This window comes from Passer montanus, unplaced genomic scaffold (assembly GCF_014805655.1).
Source record: "Passer montanus isolate IOZ18808 unplaced genomic scaffold, ASM1480565v1 scaffold1, whole genome shotgun sequence".
NCBI lineage: Eukaryota > Metazoa > Chordata > Aves > Passeriformes > Passeridae > Passer > Passer montanus.
In genome coordinates this window covers 15519698-15538163 of record NW_024356504.1, presented here as the reverse complement: position 1 = coordinate 15538163, position 18466 = coordinate 15519698, and the positions used below count along the sequence as shown (strand labels likewise).

At 40.9% G+C, this 18466-nt stretch overlaps 1 protein-coding gene across 1 annotated transcript in view; it reads left to right on the top strand.

Moving 5' to 3' along the window:
• Positions 1-18466, top strand: part of CNTNAP5 (contactin associated protein family member 5) — a 193689-nt gene that overhangs the window by 52994 nt on the left and 122229 nt on the right. The window contains exons 4-7 of the mRNA XM_039701582.1: positions 539-742; positions 2745-2929; positions 6285-6428; positions 16978-17242. Coding sequence (XP_039557516.1) covers positions 539-742; positions 2745-2929; positions 6285-6428; positions 16978-17242 — 798 coding nt within the window. The remainder of the gene's footprint in view (positions 1-538; positions 743-2744; positions 2930-6284; positions 6429-16977; positions 17243-18466) is intronic.

Genomic DNA, 18466 nt, shown 5'->3' with positions numbered 1-18466 from the left:
ATTTGCATGCAGAAACATGGCTGATAAATGCCCATCACAAGCAGGCAGCCAGCCCTCGGAGGCTGAGGGAACCCTTATCAGAATGCAGAGGTGGATGCAGGCATGGCTGACATGCAGGAACAGCTCAACAGACACTTGTGAAGCTACAAAAGTGGAGTGAGTACTGAAGTGTTCAAAGTAATGAATAACATCCTGAATGCATTTGAGATGAGCAGCAAACGTGGCAAGGGATGTTCTGGAGATCTGAATGTGATGGAAGGCACCTGTTCTGTTCTCAAAAGTTAAATGAGAGAGAAGTGTTGTATGAGGAAGGCAAATGCAGAGGGGTTCTGGGTTTATCCTCGTGTTCCCATTCTCCAGCAGAGGGAGAGGATTGGAAATGGATGAAATGTGGTTGCTCAAATGACCTGTACATCCTGTGAATGTACACTCAGGATGATATCTGACTCCAAACTGTATTTGAAAAGATTCTGAAAAAAATACAATCCCTCTTCTGATGCTGCCCCTCCTTGCCATTTTGCCATTTTCTTTCTTCCAGAGTCAGATATTGCAGACTTTGATGGCAGAAGTTCACTTCTCTACAGGTTCAATCAGAAGCTTATGAGCACATTCAAAGATGTAGTTTCCCTGAAGTTCAAGAGCATGCAGGGGGATGGAGTCTTATTCCATGGAGAAGGACAGCGTGGAGACTACATAACCTTGGAACTGCAGAAGGGAAAGCTCTCCTTGCACCTCAACCTGGGTAAGGGTAATTAGGATTACTGGTTTGCATATAAATCTGTTATTTATACTGGACAGTATCTGAAGAGTTTTGCTGATATCAACAGAACGTTCTGTGTGCTGATGTCATGCAGGACATGGTAGCTGAGCCAAGAAGAGACCTTGGCTTCTCTAACTAGTGCAGAGCAAGGCAGAACTAGAACTGCTCAATGGCTAGTTCTGATTCTTCACATAACTTTTTTTTTTTATGTGTGTGTGGGTTTTTTGTATTATTTTTAAGAACAGCATTCTCAGGAAGTGGTCTTTGGACTGCAGGAAAAGTTTATTTTTGGTTTGTGTCTAATTTTTTTCCATTCACTCAGTGATTCAGAGCTGAGCTGAGAATACATAATTTCAATGATAACATACTGGTCAAAACATTGTTCACACTGCTGTACGTTTCCTTCCTGAAAACTGTGAATATTCCTTCTTCAATATCTGTGAGGTTATCACTGTATGATCATATTGGATCAGAGCATCAGAGGAAACGCTGGCTTGATTTCTTTCTGTAGAAGATGCTTGTTTTTTCCCTGATGAATACACTGAAGCACTTTGATAATGGTAGGGACTACTGCAGTAGGAGTGCTCATACCCCCTCTCCCAGCCTTACTGCAAAATCTTCACTGGCTTCATCTCTGGGTATCCCATGGTACTGGCCTCAGCAGTCTCTGCTGGCTCATGTTTCTCATACTGAGGGGTTTAAGTTGGGCATTTCTCCCCTTGTGCTTAATTATGTTTGTTTTAAAAATGAGTAACTATTTTCCACAGCTGTTGGATTTCATTTTTACATAAGCTCATTAATTGTTGAGTCCCCAAGTTGTGCTTTCTTTCTTTCCTTCTTTCTTTTTCAGCAAAGATTGGAAATGATAATGCATCACTTTCTGATTTGGGATTTGGATGTTACTTGGACCAAAAAACTACATCCTGAAGCTCTGAGTGGGGGAATCGACCCCACTGAATTGTTCTCTTACAACTTTTTAGTGCTAGGATAAGAATATACTCCACTTAATTATATTATGTATCTTCTTCCAGAGGAGATACTGTTTTGAATGTGTATTCTGAGATAAGTTGGGTTTTTTCCTTCAGTTGTAGCCCCAAGTGTACAAAATTTTAGCCATTTTAGGTCCTCTTTTTTGCATTCATATATCATGGCATGGGTTTTGATGACTTCTCTTGAATGTGCTTGCATTTTGCCTGGCAGTTTTGGAGCATGTGTTCTCTCCATTCTGCGGGAATGTAAAAGAGGATACACACTCCCTTTCAGTGAGAGGCTCTGAAGTATTGAGACATGTAGCCAGCTGGAAAACAGAAGAGAGCTTGAAATTACTGGGTTAAAATTACCAGCCTAAATATTTTTATGATTTCTGATCTCTACTTTTGGAGAGCTAGGCCAGGTTTAAGAATTTTTGTGAGCTGAACAAAACACTCTTATTGCTTCACTGACTAGTGCCTTCCCCCCCCCCCCCCCCGCCCCGCTCTTGTTCACTTTCTNGCCCTCGAGGCAGGGGCCCCCCCCCCCCCCCCCCGTTTTTTTAAAACAGTTTTCTTGTTAAAATGCAGAAAGCACAGAGTTGACAGTGAAGTGTCAGGAGTGGTCTGTTGATGTGATTAGACAGAAGATTTTGGTGTTACCCAAAGGAAGCTCTTAAGCCACCAGGACCAAAAAGGCCTGGAAGAAGCAAGGATACAGACAAAGTAGTAGTGCCTGCTGCACTCACACTCAATGTGTGAGTGCAGCATCTGTAACACCTCCTGGTTTATCACAAGGATTTCACAGGGAAAAAATGTGTGTGGGCAGGGGATATACACACATGTATGTGAATAAGGGACCCAAGGAATATAAGTCAGTCTGTGAAAAGGATCTGTTCACAAGAGCTCTGGCTTGCACCCTGGAGCTCTGCTTCATGCTTTCCTTGAGTCCCCATGCTCCAGTTAAACTGAGTCTGGAGGTAACTGGTGTCTTCTGCCTCTCTGTGCCACTCCAGGGGACTCCAACCTGCACTTCAGTAACAGCCACACGTCTGTCACCTTGGGCAGCCTCCTGGATGACCAGCACTGGCACTCAGTTCTCATAGAACGCTTCAACAAGCAAGTGAACTTCACAGTGGACAAGCACACCCAGCACTTCCGAACAAAAGGGGATTCAGATCACTTGGATATTGATTATGAGGTGTGTGAAGCCCTTTGCGTTATAACCTGTGAATTGAGGTATGAATTGCTATAAAATGGATATGATGGAAAGCAACCACCCTATGAGCTGTTTCTTTCTAGCAAATATCATTATTTAATATTCCTTCCTAGAGAGCTCCTTTCCTACTTTACCAGCATAAATTGTGTCAGCGTAACTCCATATATGCCAGCATCAGAAAGTGCCAAATCTCTGGGCAAATAGGCATTGCATTATGTTTGTACTTCAAAGTATGACAGACTTTGAATAAATGAGAAGCCATAGCCTGGGTTCAAGTTAAATGTTCAGGGAGCAGCTGTGTTATCATCTCCACTATGATTTTAATGGCATCACTGTGCACTATCCCTACACTGACTTGAGCATGACTGTGGGGATTCCAGCCCTGAGTTGTCCCTCTATCCAGACACCACTCACTTGAATCACAGCTCTCCACATAGAGATGAAGAGATGAAAATTATTGTATTCCCACTAGGAGTGGAAGACCTCCAGTATGCAATGAAGTTTTAGCGAGGTGGGCATCTGTCTCTTCTCCCAGACAGAAAATTACAAGATGAGAGGAAATGGCCTCAAGTTGTGGCAGAGGAGGTTTAGATTGGATAGCAGGAAAATCTTCCTTACTGGAAGGGTTATCACACATTGAAATAGGCTACCCTGGGAAGTGGTGGGATCATCATCCCTGGGAGTGTTCCAAAGGTGTATGGAAGTGGTACCTGGGGATATGGTCTAGTCATGAACATGAGGGTGCTGGGTTGGACTCAATCTTAGAGGTTTTTTCAGGCTTAGTAATTCTGTGATTCTATGACTCTCACAACCACCAGCTTGACCCAATTTCCTTCACATCTGAGCATGTTGCAAAGCATGCTCAGGAGCCAGAGCAGCTCAACAGAAGAAACATTCTGCCTGCCCATAAACCCAAGCCTGGTGTGCTTCCCTGTGATGTGACCAAGGTGTGGCAGAGTGCAGCTTGAATCACCCCAGCAGTTCAGTGCTTATGGATGATGGTTGTTAAAAAAGTACCTGAAAGCCCTAACGATCATCATATCTGTATGCAAGGCAGCTCCTCGTCTGTTTGCCATCAACGCACACCCGCGTGCAAATTACCCCTGCTCGTTTTTATCCCCTTGTGCTTGTCTGTCAAGTCTTCCTTGCCCACAAGGCTCAGGGTCGTGCTTGCACAGAGCCATCACCCTATCTGGATGTGTTGAGCTGGCATGGTTCACTGCTTCAGAGACCACAAGTTCCCCCTTTGCACTTTGAATTCATTTCTCCGGAAAGGATCATTTCCCAACGCACCCAAGGGAAAAAAGCAGACGGCTCAGCAGTGGCAGGTGCCTGCTCTCTCCTCTCTTCTTCCAGATGAAATTTCTTTCTTTGCATTTCACAAAGTAGGGTGCAGAGAGTGGTACCTGTCCCCTGGCACTGCTCTGCCAAATCATGAGCATATTTAGTAGGGACAGCACTTAGAACAATGGGATTCTGCAGCAGCTTTAGACTGAACTGTTAGGGGCCAAAACTGTAACTGCTTTTAAGATGGAGTTGAGAAAAGTCAAATAACTGAGTCATCAGCTTTTCTAATTTCAAATTAATAAAATTTCTTGCCTCTTGCTTGGTGCCAACTAGGGGAAACTCAGGCTCCAATCTAATTTGCAGAACATTTTTCCAGATGTTCCAAAATAGGGAAGATGGTAGAAAAGATCTTCAGGTGTTGTAAATCACCATCAGCACCAACCACTTGGGCACTCAGACCTTGTCCCCTGAGCTTAGTTTGAATTTCACAGTGTGTTTTTTTCTCCATTTGCACTGAGAGAGTCTTTCAGTCAAACTTTGCAGCAATGCAGTCTACTGAAAGTTTATCTCAGCACACTTTAGGGATTAAAGGTCTTACTGAGGGTAATAAAATCATTACTTTCATAATTAAAATTATTACCAATCACAAAGGAAACTGTTTTCTTAATAATGCATTGGTGTAATTGATATTGATTTTTCTTCTGATTTTGAAACCCCAGTACAGAGTCCCTAAGCAGGAGACTTGAAGAATAGAACATGAAAGAAGGAAAGTCTGGCATTTTAGAAAGAACTAATGATTCTCACTGGAAAAAAAACAACACATTGCTACCAGATAAGCCCTCATGCCAATAACAAACCTGCAAGTGACGTAAAATAGCAGTCTGTTCACTCTTTATTTCTCTGAAGTGATCAATTAAAACAACTGAGGTGCAAGTTCATTAAGAACTTGTTTTTAAGTAAGTGTTTTCAAGGTTACCCAGAGACGTTTCACTTGCTTATGTATCCCACCTTGTTAGGTGGAGTGGGAGGAAAAATAACCCTCAAATTGCCCTTTATTTTTTGTAATAATGAGCTGAGGTAAGGCTTTGGGAATTGTGTCAGGGGAATAGGGCTGACCAGGTTCCAGGAGCTGTCAGCCTGTAAGCAGTGCCACACAGCAGTGCATGCTCTTGCTGCACTGGGTGCAGCAGGATTTTGCAGCGCGGGTCCTGATCAAGTGTGGCTGTAGGATCCCCACCTGCATTATATCACTCACCATGCTGCTGGCTGTGATGGGAAAAATGAGTAAAACTTTAGTGGTACCACCAGTAATGCTTTGCCAGAAAGGTCAGTAAAGTTAATTAGAAATGAGCTGTGACATTTGGAAAATGAAGGTAGGATTATCAGAATTTTTTGGGGTTGTGGGGTTTGATTTTCTTTCTTTTTACTCTCTCTCTATTCTTCAAAATCTAAACAAGCTGTATTTAGGCAGCTTAATTTTCTTAGGCTCTTTGTCCTCCCAGGACTTTCAGCCTTCCAGTTCAGAGAGGAGCTGTAACCTGCACAGTGTTAACAACTGCCAGTACTTAGACAACAGCACAGCAGAAGTTTTGTACAAATATGTAGCCTGCAGAACTTCTCCATCACAAAGCTCAGTCCCAAATGCCACATGTGACAGTTGTCACCATCTGGGTCAGTGGGGCTGTGGGTTGCACACTGTGGGGAGGTTTCCTTGTGTGTGGGTGTTCCTGGCAGGGGAGCTGGGGGCACTAGGTTGGTGTGCCAAGGCACTTCAGAGCTGCTCCCAAAGCAGTGAGCTATCTGTTCCAGAAGTGTTTCTCCAGCAGCAGGAATGCAATGGGGGCTGTAATTTCCCCTGAGACGTGGTCAGGGCCTGCCTCATGCTCCCAGTGATGTTGTTGGTGGGAATTGGTTCTTAAATAATACCCCAAGTGGATGTATGGAGTGGGGCTCTGCTCTCCTGCTTTTGGGATGATAACATAATATAATGTAATATATACATACATATATATAATATTATAAATAATGCTGTTCTTATTCTTTCCAAAAGCTCAGTTTTGGAGGGATTCCTGTCCCGGGGAAGCCAGGAACCTTTCAGAGGAAAAATTTCCATGGGTGCATTGAGAACCTTTATTACAACGGAGTCAATATAATTGACCTGGCCAAAAGACGCAAACCTCAGATCTATACTGTGGTAAGAGGCAGTACCGTGTGCTTTCCTTCTTTCCTTCCATGCTTTTTGTGCTCTCTTGCTGCTGCTGGCTGCATTGAATGAGCAGAGTTCAGATTGGGAGAACTGTGGGGATAATTAGCTTGTTAAAATGATATTGCTGAGGTTAACACCAGCCAGCACTGGCTCCTGCGGAGAGGGTTATTGAGGGACACATGTGGAAACCAATGCATTTCTCTGATTTTCCTGGTGCATTAGAATTTGCTTGGGGAAACATTTTAATTATTTTTTTCAAGATAAAAATGTGTATATTTAATGGCATGAAAGAAGTCATAGAGATTTTTCTTCCTAGTTAACTCAGATAAAATCTTACTTTCTGAACTATTCTCTGTCACTGTTGGGAAGTACAGCACTAGCAGAATTCTACTTTGATACTTCAGTTAATATTATAGAAGAGAAAAAGTACTCCTGTTATCACTGGAAATAGCCTCCTTTGTGCTGCTCCTTATATTCAATGTATTGGCAGTTCTGAGAACCATTGACTTTGTACTACTGTCTCTAAATGTGGAATGGTAAAGCAAGAGGAACTACAGTTTTATCCAGCTTGACAGCATAAACCACAAATATAACTGAACACATAATAATGGCCAAAATTACAGATATATTTAAATACATCAAAAAATAACAAACATTTTATTCTGTAAAAAGAGTGAACTACACTCCCATGCAGCATTGACAAGCTGTATATAATTCAACTCTGTTCAGATTTTGACACTGTGATTCAATAAATGCCTTTTGGCTAACACTGTGTCTTTGGAGAACATGGAGATGAAACTGCTTCTAGCTCCCATGGCATCTTCTGGTTTGTAGTAATGTGTATGAATACACTAAACAAAACTAAAACAAAGCAAGCCAGATGACCAAGGAAGTTCTCTCTGTGTTTTCCCTGCCTAGGGCAAGGCTCAGTAGGCAGGGAGCTGGAAAATGGAAAGGTGATGGGTGAGAAGTTCCTCACTGTGTTGTTGGCAGTCAAGACTGCCTCCAGGATACTCCCCTGGGATGGAGAGACTTTGCTTTAATAATCTGGAGTTTGATTGTTCTGACTGAGGACTCAAAGGCAGAAATTCTATGAACTGTGTTAAATTGCTCTTCCCCTCAGTTTATTTTCTAATGGGGGAACAAAGAGCTCTTGTCTGCTTCTTAGGTCATTAAACAGCTGGTTGTTTTGGTGGCTGGATAATGGGAAGGCCTTACTAAAGGGGAAGAGCAAAATTTTGCAATGCACTTTTTCTCAGAATGGCATTTCTGGGTATAAGTGACTCCAAACAGTGAAACTCTTATCACGACACTTGGTTAGAAAATGCTGGATGAAAGGTCTAGAAATCCAGCTCCTCCTCTCAATTTAAGGTAGTAGGGATGTACCCTTCAATCTAGTTCACATAAGTGATGTTTTAAACACCATGGCTTTCAGAGGCAGGCTGCTTACTGCATTTTTCAAGGTTTATGAGCTGCTCTGTGCTGTGTCTGTGGCATTTGGGTATGCAAAGTGTGTGGAAAGGTTGCCACGCTCAGAGTGCCTCATCATCTTAGATGAACACCCTTCTATTGGAAATGGGCCCTGCAAATCTGTTTTCCAACATTCTTTGCATCCCAGATGTTTGTAGCAACTCTCAGGTACTTCGAGGTTATTCAGGCTGATCCTGTTTCCCTTTTCTACTCTTCCTGACTCATTAGCAATTAACTTCCTCAAATTAAAATAACTTGTTCTTGTTAAATCTAGTGTTTTGCCTGCCAGAGTTACTCTGCACTAAATGCTTTTACTCAACGTGCATTGAGGTTTTCAAGCAACAAGCTCTATCTGCTGGGAGCTGCAAGCTTCTCTACTTCATGTCTTTGTAGTCACAAAGGTTGTCTGAAGTGCAAATGCAATGAAAGGATCAGCACAAAAGAATGATTAAATGTAACAGGGACTTTGAAGTACTCCTTCCAAAAATATGTTGCATATTTACGTTCTCTCCCCACAAACTGGAGATCACCTGGGATGGTTCTGTGTTGTAAACCCCAAAATACCTTTGTCTCCTAGCAAAAGATAATCAATGACAAACTGGTTGGTTTGGGATTAGAAAGCCATTAATGCTTAGAGACATCAGTTTTTGCCTCCAAAGGCAGGCAGACTTCAACACTCAATCTCTGTGCAGTTGTGAATGTTGCCACAGTTAGTGAGCCAAACTTGAGGGTTTTCATACATGTCACCTTTTGTTTGTTTTTTTTTCACTTTTAACATCCTTCACACTAGCAGGAGAATGATACACCAGCTTCGGAGGTATAGATTTCCTCTTATGTTGTAGTTCCTCACTCGTGTAAATAATGGTTCCAAATCAGCTGCATTTAAAGTCAGAGGAAGACACTACAGGTTGTCAATAGCAGAGTGCTGTAGTATGTATTGTACTCTTGGGTGGTGGCTGTGATTATCATTCTGCCTGTTCTTTTCCGTGACTCATTTGCAGTTTTCAGACTTGCACTAAATCCTCTTGAGAAGGCATCTCAAGATAACAAGGCAGCTTGTCTCTTTGAACTGGAACTTGCCTTCAGAATTCCATTTTTGTATTGCCTGATACTTAACCTCCCTACATAGCACTGTCTGTTTGGACAGGCCATCTTTCTTCTCTCTGGGGTTTCTTCTGTCCCTGATGGCATGTTGTAGGCTTTGTGGGTTTTTTTTGGGGGGGGAGGCGGGTTTGTTGGATTAGGGGTTTTTTTGGATGGGTGGGAGAAGGTTTGTTGTTTTGTGTGTTTGGGGTTTTTTGTTCATTTTGTTTTCCCTTCCCTTGATCATTGAATGCGGAACATGGAATCTTTTATGTGCTTTTCAAATGATTACTGCAAAAGGTTAGGAGAAGTCAAATTTCTGTAATTAACCACTGTCATGGTCCTAGGGTGGACTCTTGGGAAACCTCATGAAATACTTTAAAATAGTAATCTAAAGGTTTGCCCTATTTACAAAATGTCTTCTCAGCACAAGAGAAGTGCAGACTGCTCATTATGAGAAATTGCACAGCAGTTACACTTCTTGGGCAATTAAGTAGGGGCAAGAAAATATGCAAGCAAGAGCCACATTTATGAGAAGCAGAAGGGAAACTTTTCTTCACAGAAGGAAATTTGGTCTCTTGATATCTGGGACGGAGAAGTCTTTATTGAGGGATTTTGTGCTTGTTAAGCATGTATGTAGATGCAGGAAGAGATGGGGCAAATTTTAGGAAGACAAATCCATTGAGAATTGCTAAATGCATCTGGTTGAAGGAGTAGATAAGATAAAAAAATAGCAGTAGCCTCCTGAAAATATAGGATCCATTCCACCATGGATGGGTGGAATCCAGCACCATTAATGCTAGATTCTGGTTGCCCCTTTAGAAGCTGCTCAAATGTGACCTGTGGCCAGGGTCTTGAGTTGTTTTTGTGCTTCACTGATTTGTGATGCCAAAATAGGAAGTTGTCTAGCTGATGAGAAGAAATTAGGAGGCCATGAAAAGATGCTGTGTTTGGTCTTCTCAGTGTTCCACCCTACTTACTCAGTGAAATTGAGAAAAACACGATCTCCCTTTCTCTTCCATTACCTCTGGCTAATAGAAGTTGGAGTTTCATTTTTGTTTAGCAGAGCAAACCCTGCTTTGGCTCGCGAGGAGTGCAGGGGACTGTAAGGCAGAAGTTGTCAGCTCTCAGATACGCTTGAATTTCTACACTGGCCTGCCATATTGAATGTGAGAGTGACAGCTCGGCACAGCGAGGGATGTGGTGACATGTAAATGTATCACTGTAGTGCCTTGGGGAAATAACCAATTGCCAGCATCAAAGAGCAAAGAAAGATACCTAGTGACAGGAGAATGTAAACTAATAATTCATTCTCTTTATAGAGAATCCAAACATGCTATTTTATTAAGCTGATTTGAGATACCTTCATCCTGAGAAGAATTTACTTGTCTGTGAATGTCTCGTTCTACCAAAGTGCTCTGGCAAGTGTTCATCTATCTGTGAACATCAGGCTGGTGATTTGTGAAGGCCCCTCCTGGGGTTTGGAGAATCACAAGTTAGATTCTTTTTCCTATTTTTGGTGCTCCAATAAGACTATAGGAATCCTATATAAAAAATGTTGGAAGGTTTTAGTGACATTTTTCACAACTTCCTGTGGACCAAAATGAATTTCTAAAAAAAATAAATTTTATTCAATTATTTAATGGAAGTGTTGGGTTACACAATTAAAGAGAGGACTGGATTTGTTATTTTTTAGATAAGGCAGGTGAACTCAGATTCTAGAAATATTTGGTTCTTTTAAAAATAGGTTTTATATTTTCTTCTATCTTTCTGTGTGGTTTCTGGATCTTCAGAGGAGTCTCCTTTGCATTCTACCTGCAGTGTGGAATTGCAAGGAAGTCTATATAAATAGCATTCATTCTGAGGTTCTGTTTTATTGTTGCTGAAGGCTATAACAGGATTATTTTGAAAGAAATTAAGTGTGTCACCTCAATTGAGGTCTTGAAATAAAGTCTATTTAAATAACATCTTTCCCATTGATTTCAGTTGGCTTTGTCCACAATTCTAAAGAGTTTCAGTGTGCAAATGTATAATCCAGCACATAGCTGCATTAATAAACTCTCCTTGATATAAAAGTTTCTTTGTGTTAGGATTTTGATAGTTGTGATGACAACAAGTGAAGCAAGTCTTTTGGGAGAGAGAACATATTTTTTAATAGGACTGGATGACATGCATTAAAAAATGACATGTTTCTGAGCAAACAAGGCTATTTTGAGAGTCATCAGACTTCAGCAAATTACAGGTTAGAAACAATTGTTCAGGGTTTCATTTATTACATTATCTGGCCAGTCAAATTGAATGAATAGGGCAGTTAGTGCCTGCTGAGCAGAGGAGGATGTTTCAAGGTAGGAGGTGATAAGGCTGTTAGTCCCTGCAGGAGAGGGAGAGAGATGGCTAATTATTGTCATAGGAGTTAGCAGGGGATAAGAGAAAATGGGAGAAAATATAATTTTCTGCAAAGCCAAGGATTTAGTGTATTTTTTTAATGTCTTATTCCAATTGGTAAGGCCTTAGGAACTCTTTGGCACATGGCATAACAGAAGCTGTGCCCATCACAGTCAGGAGCCTGGATTGTGTGCAGTTCACACTAACCATTTAAGCTGGTGTTGTGCTATGATACACAGATAATTGGAATTTAAAAGAGGAAAATCTATTAAAGGAAACTAATACATAAAAAAATGAAAAAAACTGATAGGAGTTGCTCTCTATATACTTTTCTGTTTTAAGGTAGATGTGGTTCTGTTTTCATAATAATAATAATGAAGAAAATCTCCTTGCTGCTGTGTTTTGTTCCAGGCAATAAAAACTAATAAGCTGTAGATCACTACCTTGAAGTGGAGCAAAAATTGCACTTGGACTGTAATAATTTGCCAGTTTGATATAAGACATCTATCTTATTCACTTCTAGCAAGGTGAATTTGAAAGGCTGGCTTCATTCCTACTTGTTGCTTAAAGTGAATATTCCCCCTCAGCAGGAGTTTGGGTGTGGGTGAGATCTTGGGAGGAGACATAGCCAGGAGAGCTGATCCAAACTGACCAAAGGGATATTCCACACCAAATGAGTCTGCCCAGCCATAAAAGCCAAGATAAAAAGGAAGGGAAGAGGCATTAGTTATTGCAGAGCAACTTCTCCATATGCTGAAACCCTGCTTCCTAGGAAATAGTGGGGCATCATCTGCTCATGGAAAGTAAAGATTGTCTTTTGTTTTCCTTTGCTTCTGTGTGCAGCCTTTGCTTTTGCTTTATTGAACTGCCTTTCTCTTGACACAGGAAGGTTTTCTTCCTAGCATCCATACAAAGTCAATATACCACAGAGAGAAAATATTAAGTGGTCACTATTTTCTCTGTATGTGTGTTTCCTCCTGTGGTCTTTACCCTCCTTTTCTTGTCTCTCTGAGAAAAACTATGCAGAATGTTTCCAAAATGTTTTTGTATTTGCTCTCATCTTCTGTCAGCATCTCTTATCTATTGCACTATGTAGTGAAACAGTGATATACAGTTACTATGGGCATAAAGATGCTAAAATCCTTTGTTCTGCTTTTGACCAGTGACACAGCTTAGGAGTCTGAGATAAAGAACATCTGGAAAGGTCCAGCCAAGCATCTAATCCCTTTTTCTCTCATGGTCACAGTGTTTCAGTTTTTTCTAAGTCTTCCCTATTTTTTGTTAAATGTTACTTTCTCTCCATTGGGAATATTATTTTAATGTAAACAACTTAAATCAGTGTGATCAACAATTAATATTTTATTGGAATGCATGAGATGTGCAGTAAGTGGAGATAGGACAGTTCTCTGTCACGAGATTGATTATCACAGGGCCATATTAGTTTCAATGTAACTTGGATCAGGAAAGCTTTCAGATTTCCATATTGAAACTTTTCTCAGAGAAGCAGAAACCCATCTCGGTACAGGAACTTCTGGTCCCCTGCTCTTGGGATGGACTGGATGCTCACTCAGTGGACCCGAGGAAACTGAAGGAACACTGTGCACCTTGGTGCCCTCGTATCCTCTTTGAAGGCATTTTGTAGCAGTATTTCAGAAGGCTGGAGCTGGTATCTCACTTTGATTTGCTTTTCATTTAGTATTGAGCATGGTCTTGAGAAGTACTTGAAATATGTGGGTCTCTTGACATTTGTTCTCCTAGACAGAGTTAATTTAAAAACAGGGCTTGAAGGAACCTCCCTCACTCTCAAAATCCAGTTTCTCAGTGTTGAATGCCAATTTTTCATCTTATCCTTTTAAAACTGCATCAAAGGTCACCTTTTTCTTCTGTTGCTCTCCTTGTAAATTCATCTGCAAACTCAGTCCCTTCACAGGTAGAAGTAGTCCTCCAATTTCCAAGCTGGAGATATTCTTGCCAGTTTACCACATTTGTATCTCAGCCAGGCCTGGGACCTTAGTCCCTTTACCTGTCATATGAAATCATCCTTTCTAATCCTCTGCAGAAAGCAAGATACCCTTTTTATTGGACAGTATCCACAGAGTGATTAATGAGGAAATTTTAAGTGCCCATTTGATGCTCTAACCTGCAGGTAGAATGAGAGCTCAGAAATACTCATTTATTGTTCTTTCTTTTCAAGCTGTGATCTTGGCCTGGATCCTCTGGTAGGCTAAGTGCTGAGAATTGCAGTGCAGCTGTCAGTTTGAATAATTTCCCAAGTGCATATTATTTTTGATTAGTATTCTCTGAGAGCAATGGGGATGTATAAGGAACTTGTTACCAATTGCCCTGACTGTGGTGTTGTCTTCTCTTTTCTTTGAACAGTACATAATACTACATGAAGAAAGGCCAGAAAAGACTGAAATGGTTCATTAAAGTTATACAGGTTTTATTGAAGTCCTACAGAAGTCACTGGAAAGTTTCCAGTCAGTTTTGGATGAAGTTTATGGCTCAGAGGATCTTCTATGTAATCCACTTTTATCCTCATCACTTAGCAACTGTGTTCTTCCATTCTCTTTTAATAGGAGAAGCTCTGGTTCTTCTTTAAAATGCTGTAACATGCTGCTGCCTGTTCATTCAACATCTCACTTGAACAAGAACCACCTCTAAAGCTGTACCCTGCCTGCAGAAATCTGGGCTGCTTCTACTCTTTTCCTAAGGCAGCTGTCATGGCAGCCAGTGAAAAAATTGCAAGTATCTTCATTGCATTTTTAGGCTCCGAAGTTTTCTCTTGTAAGAACAATAAGAACTATTTTGTTAAGATTTCACTGCTTGTTAGAGGAGTCGTTAATCAGTCTGGAGATGGACTCAATGGAATTCTCAAATGCCACGTGATAGCTAAAGTTTCCAGCAGCTGGGTAGAGCTGAGCGTCTCCTTTATTTTCTCTAGGGATTAGACTGTTCTTATCCCATTTCCTAGCCAATGAGCTTTTACTTTTCAGTTAAATTGGGTTCAATTATAAAATCAAGTGTCTTCCAGAAATCTGGCATATACCCTGGAGAGTTACAGAACTGCTGCCAATTAATGCAAAATGCTCATGATTAGATGAAGGTTTAGAGGGAGCTGTTTACTTTTCTGACTTAGACCTGCTGGAATCATTTGGTTAAGAATAACACTCACAATAAATTTAACAATTTTTTTAAAGGGAACCTATCCCACTTCAGTGGACAAATGTTTTTCAAAGTAACAGTTCTGTATGACTTTTTTCAGGTTTTCATGTTAATGTCTCTAGGAAGGTAGACAGGTTGGTCAGTGTAAGGATGTCAGCAACTGTTGTTGGTGTGTGTTAACTACATCATCTGTCTTTGCTCTGGAATGCTGCTTTAAGGTGTTTCCCTCCTAAATTAATCAATTGAATTGATGTAAGTTCTTGGGGCATCAGTTGTTTTACTCAACTTTTCTTTTTTTCCCTTTTATTTTTTTACAAATCATGGTTAGTTTTTAGTCCTGACTGCAATTACTTATGGCCCTTACATCATGGAGGTCTCAATTTTTGAATAAGAGTAACAAAAATACCTCCTGAAAAGAACCCCACCAAAAGGCAGACACACCTCTTGTCTGTTTTACAAATGCACCTTTAATCCCATGTACACAAAATATTGCAGCACCACCTTTGTGCATTTCCAGCTGTCTTCTTATGGTATGTGGAACAACACCTGCTCTGCTTCGGTTTAGACAATGAAGAGGCTAAAGTTGAAGTCAGACTTCGGAGCTTGAAATCTGTCCAGGTTAAGCCAGGGATGAGATGTGCAGCTCCTGTCCACATGTCCCAGCATTGGCCTTGCAGTCAGCACTCTTTGCTGATCATGTCTCAGGACAGGACTTCTGGCCTGAAGTTTGATTAAAAACTGAGGTAAAAATGTAACAATAGCAAAAAAAGTTTGTGCCATCCCTTCATGCAGCAAGTCCCAGCAGGTAGTAGAAACTTTTTTAAGGCTGAGACCAAGTTTCCATCCTACTTCCCACCTGACTAATGTTTGGTGGAGTTCAGATAAGCTTTGGATTATATCTCTGTTATAAATGAGCACAACAGGCTATCTGAGCCAATTCAAAGCCAATTTATTATTACAGAAAAGAAAAAGCAAACTGCAGCGCTGGGCGACAGGGGAGTCCCCGCTCCACCAACTGCCGCGCTGAGGGTTGTTCCGTTCCCCTTTTATGCCCCATCCTTCCTCCTTCCGGTGTCTCTCTCCGCGCATGTCTGCTTTGTTGCCAGGGGGTCTTCTCCTGCCTTCTGGTGGTCGCTGATGAAGGTCCTTGATGGTCTTCCTCGGCACTTTCTCCCTGAACCTAAGACTTGGAGCAACTTGTGGTTGATTAGCTCGGCAGTGTTTGTCTTTTGCGGTTTCTCAATTTCGCAAACTAGTTATCACATTCCAACTGACAGTTACTTATTTACATTATGTCCCCTCCTGTTTCTAGTGAACAAGAAGGTCATGTTCCCCACAAGCTAGTCATCACATTCCAACTGACAGTTACTTATTTACATTATGTCCCCTCCTGTTTCTAGTGAACAAAAAGGTCATGTTCCCATCACAATCTCAAACTTTTCTTTTTTTTCCTTTTATTTTGTAATATGATATACCCATGGATTTATTTTGCCAAATCTGGTTGGTAGCATTCTGAACTTGACAGGTACTATGCAGATAGCTCCATACAGATAAGTATCTATCAAGGATTGTTTCATCCAGTGATAACTTTGTCTATTTCTGGCACCTTATTTTCTGTTTAAAAAATAAAGACTGGAAAGACATTTGAGAGTGATAGGGAGCAGTTCCATCATCTGTCTGAGATTGCAGGCAGGAATTCCCCAAGCACTGTGCAACTTCCCGCACATCCATCAAGTGCTGCTCGTTATAATTATCCAGTTAAGAGTGAGGTTCAGGCTCTGATGAAAAGTGTTATTGTGGAGAAAGTCTTACACTCCGATGTTTTTATCAGATTACAGCTGGTATTTTACAAAGCAGCCATGTTCAAAGCAGCTGGCTGCAACAATCTTCTCCTGGAGTGGCTTTGAAAGACGTGGCTCCTTAAGTGCCTCCTGTCTTTGTATATTGTTAAGTTTTTGCACCATGGCCTGTTTAACCTGGTGAGGTAATCTACAGTGGCTGAGCAAACTGATGGAGTAATTTCTTCCATCAGCTACAGTGATACAAGCTGGTGCAGATTCTGCAGACTGCTTTGAGTAAATGTTCTTCTCTTCTGGGCAAATTACAAATTGATTTAAGGGCTGTGTCACTGAGATAATCAACTAAGGTGTGGCATTGATAACATTTTGTTACATTTAGGTCCTGCTAAAAAGTAAGGTTTTGATTTTTGATCCTTAGCATTTGGGATAAAAACAAAATTTTCAAGTTATATATGTTTTCCCAACATGGACAGATACATTTCCTATTGAATTCCAAAGATATATGTCTGAATAATAATATGTATTTCAGCCTTGAGGGCAATTAGAAATCCAATGAGCTTATTTAATTGAAGATATTTTGGGATGACTGAAAAAACATCATGCTGATTATGTTTGATTTTTTTATTTTTTTGCAGGGGAATGTGACCTTTTCTTGCTCAGAACCACAAATTGTTCCTATCACCTTTGTGAGCTCCAGTCGAAGTTACTTGCTGCTGCCTGGCACTGCTCAAATTGACGGTTTGTCAGTCAGCTTCCAGTTCCGAACATGGAATAAAGATGGTTTACTTCTGTTCACTGAGCTCTCTGAAAACTCAGGACATCTCTTGGTTTACCTCCATGGTGGGAGATTGATGCTACTTATTCAAAAGGAGACTGAGAACCCAGTGGAAATCTCTGAAGGTGTTTATTTTTTGTTTACTTTCACTTGTCTCCTCCTAAAACACAAGGGTTCAGCTCCATGGGATGAAAGGATCAAGCAATAAGGAAACACCCAATCTTCCCTTCTTTTCTAAATCTTCTCTTGCTTTCCAGTGGTAAAGCTGCTCTGTACAGCTTGATCTAAGCTTGGAAAATTGGCATCCTGAAATCTCCAGACTCAATCTCACTGACAGTTAGCTGAGCACCTATGTTCTTAAGCAGTCACACTCAATTTTCTTCAGTCAGGTCGCACGAAGACCTTTCTGTTCCCATCTCCAGACTGTGCTGAAATCAGCTGGGAGCCAGCTCAGCCACAGCATCTTTCCCCAGCAGAAGTTAAGGGCGGCTCAGAGCTGATTTTCTTTCTCTGACTGCAGCTTTGGACTCCCCCTTTATGCTACACTCAGAGGACTGGCTGACCATGGGCTTCCCCTCCTTACACTCCCTGTTAGGCTTTCTTAGCCACTTTGCAAGTTGTTTTGTGTAATGAAGCTGGTGGGATGCAAGAGGGTAAAATAGGGCTCCCTGATTTAAAATGTGGGGGAAGAATAATAATAATAATGATGATGATAATAACAACAATAATATTGTATTTTCTAAAACATTAGATGTTTAAAAACATGTAATATTAATATATTCCCTGTACAGACTAAAAGGGGGCAGATGTATCTATTAAAAGAAGCAGAGATAAAAAACTGACAGAGTTGTCAAAGCAGAGCTGTTCTGTATGCATGTTTCATTCCCCTTTATGATTGAAAATGAAGCAGCCCTGCATCTATCCTTACTCATGTAGATTGCTACAGCCATAGCTTGCTGCAATTGAACACTGAAAACTGAGATTCCAGCCTTTATTGCAGTTCTAATGAAATTGTTGACAAAGCTGAGACAATGTCAATATTAGGTTGGTGCGTTTGTTTTTATGTAGTTCTGAAATAATGAACCTGAGTCCAGCCTATCCAAACATACTAAACTGCCTACTTGTACATGGGAAATATGCAGAAGGTGCTTGTGCCATGTTCTGCAGATGTCAGATACTCACAATAAACTCATGCTTGTTCAAGAATGGACCTGGTTTTCCCCCAAATGGGATCTATTTCCTCTTGTAATTGTTTCAAACCTCAACAACATATTCCACTTCAAACTGCACTTCAAGTTGAAAATCCATTTTTTGCTGGAAAACCAGCCTCTAATTCTGTGGTAATTGTG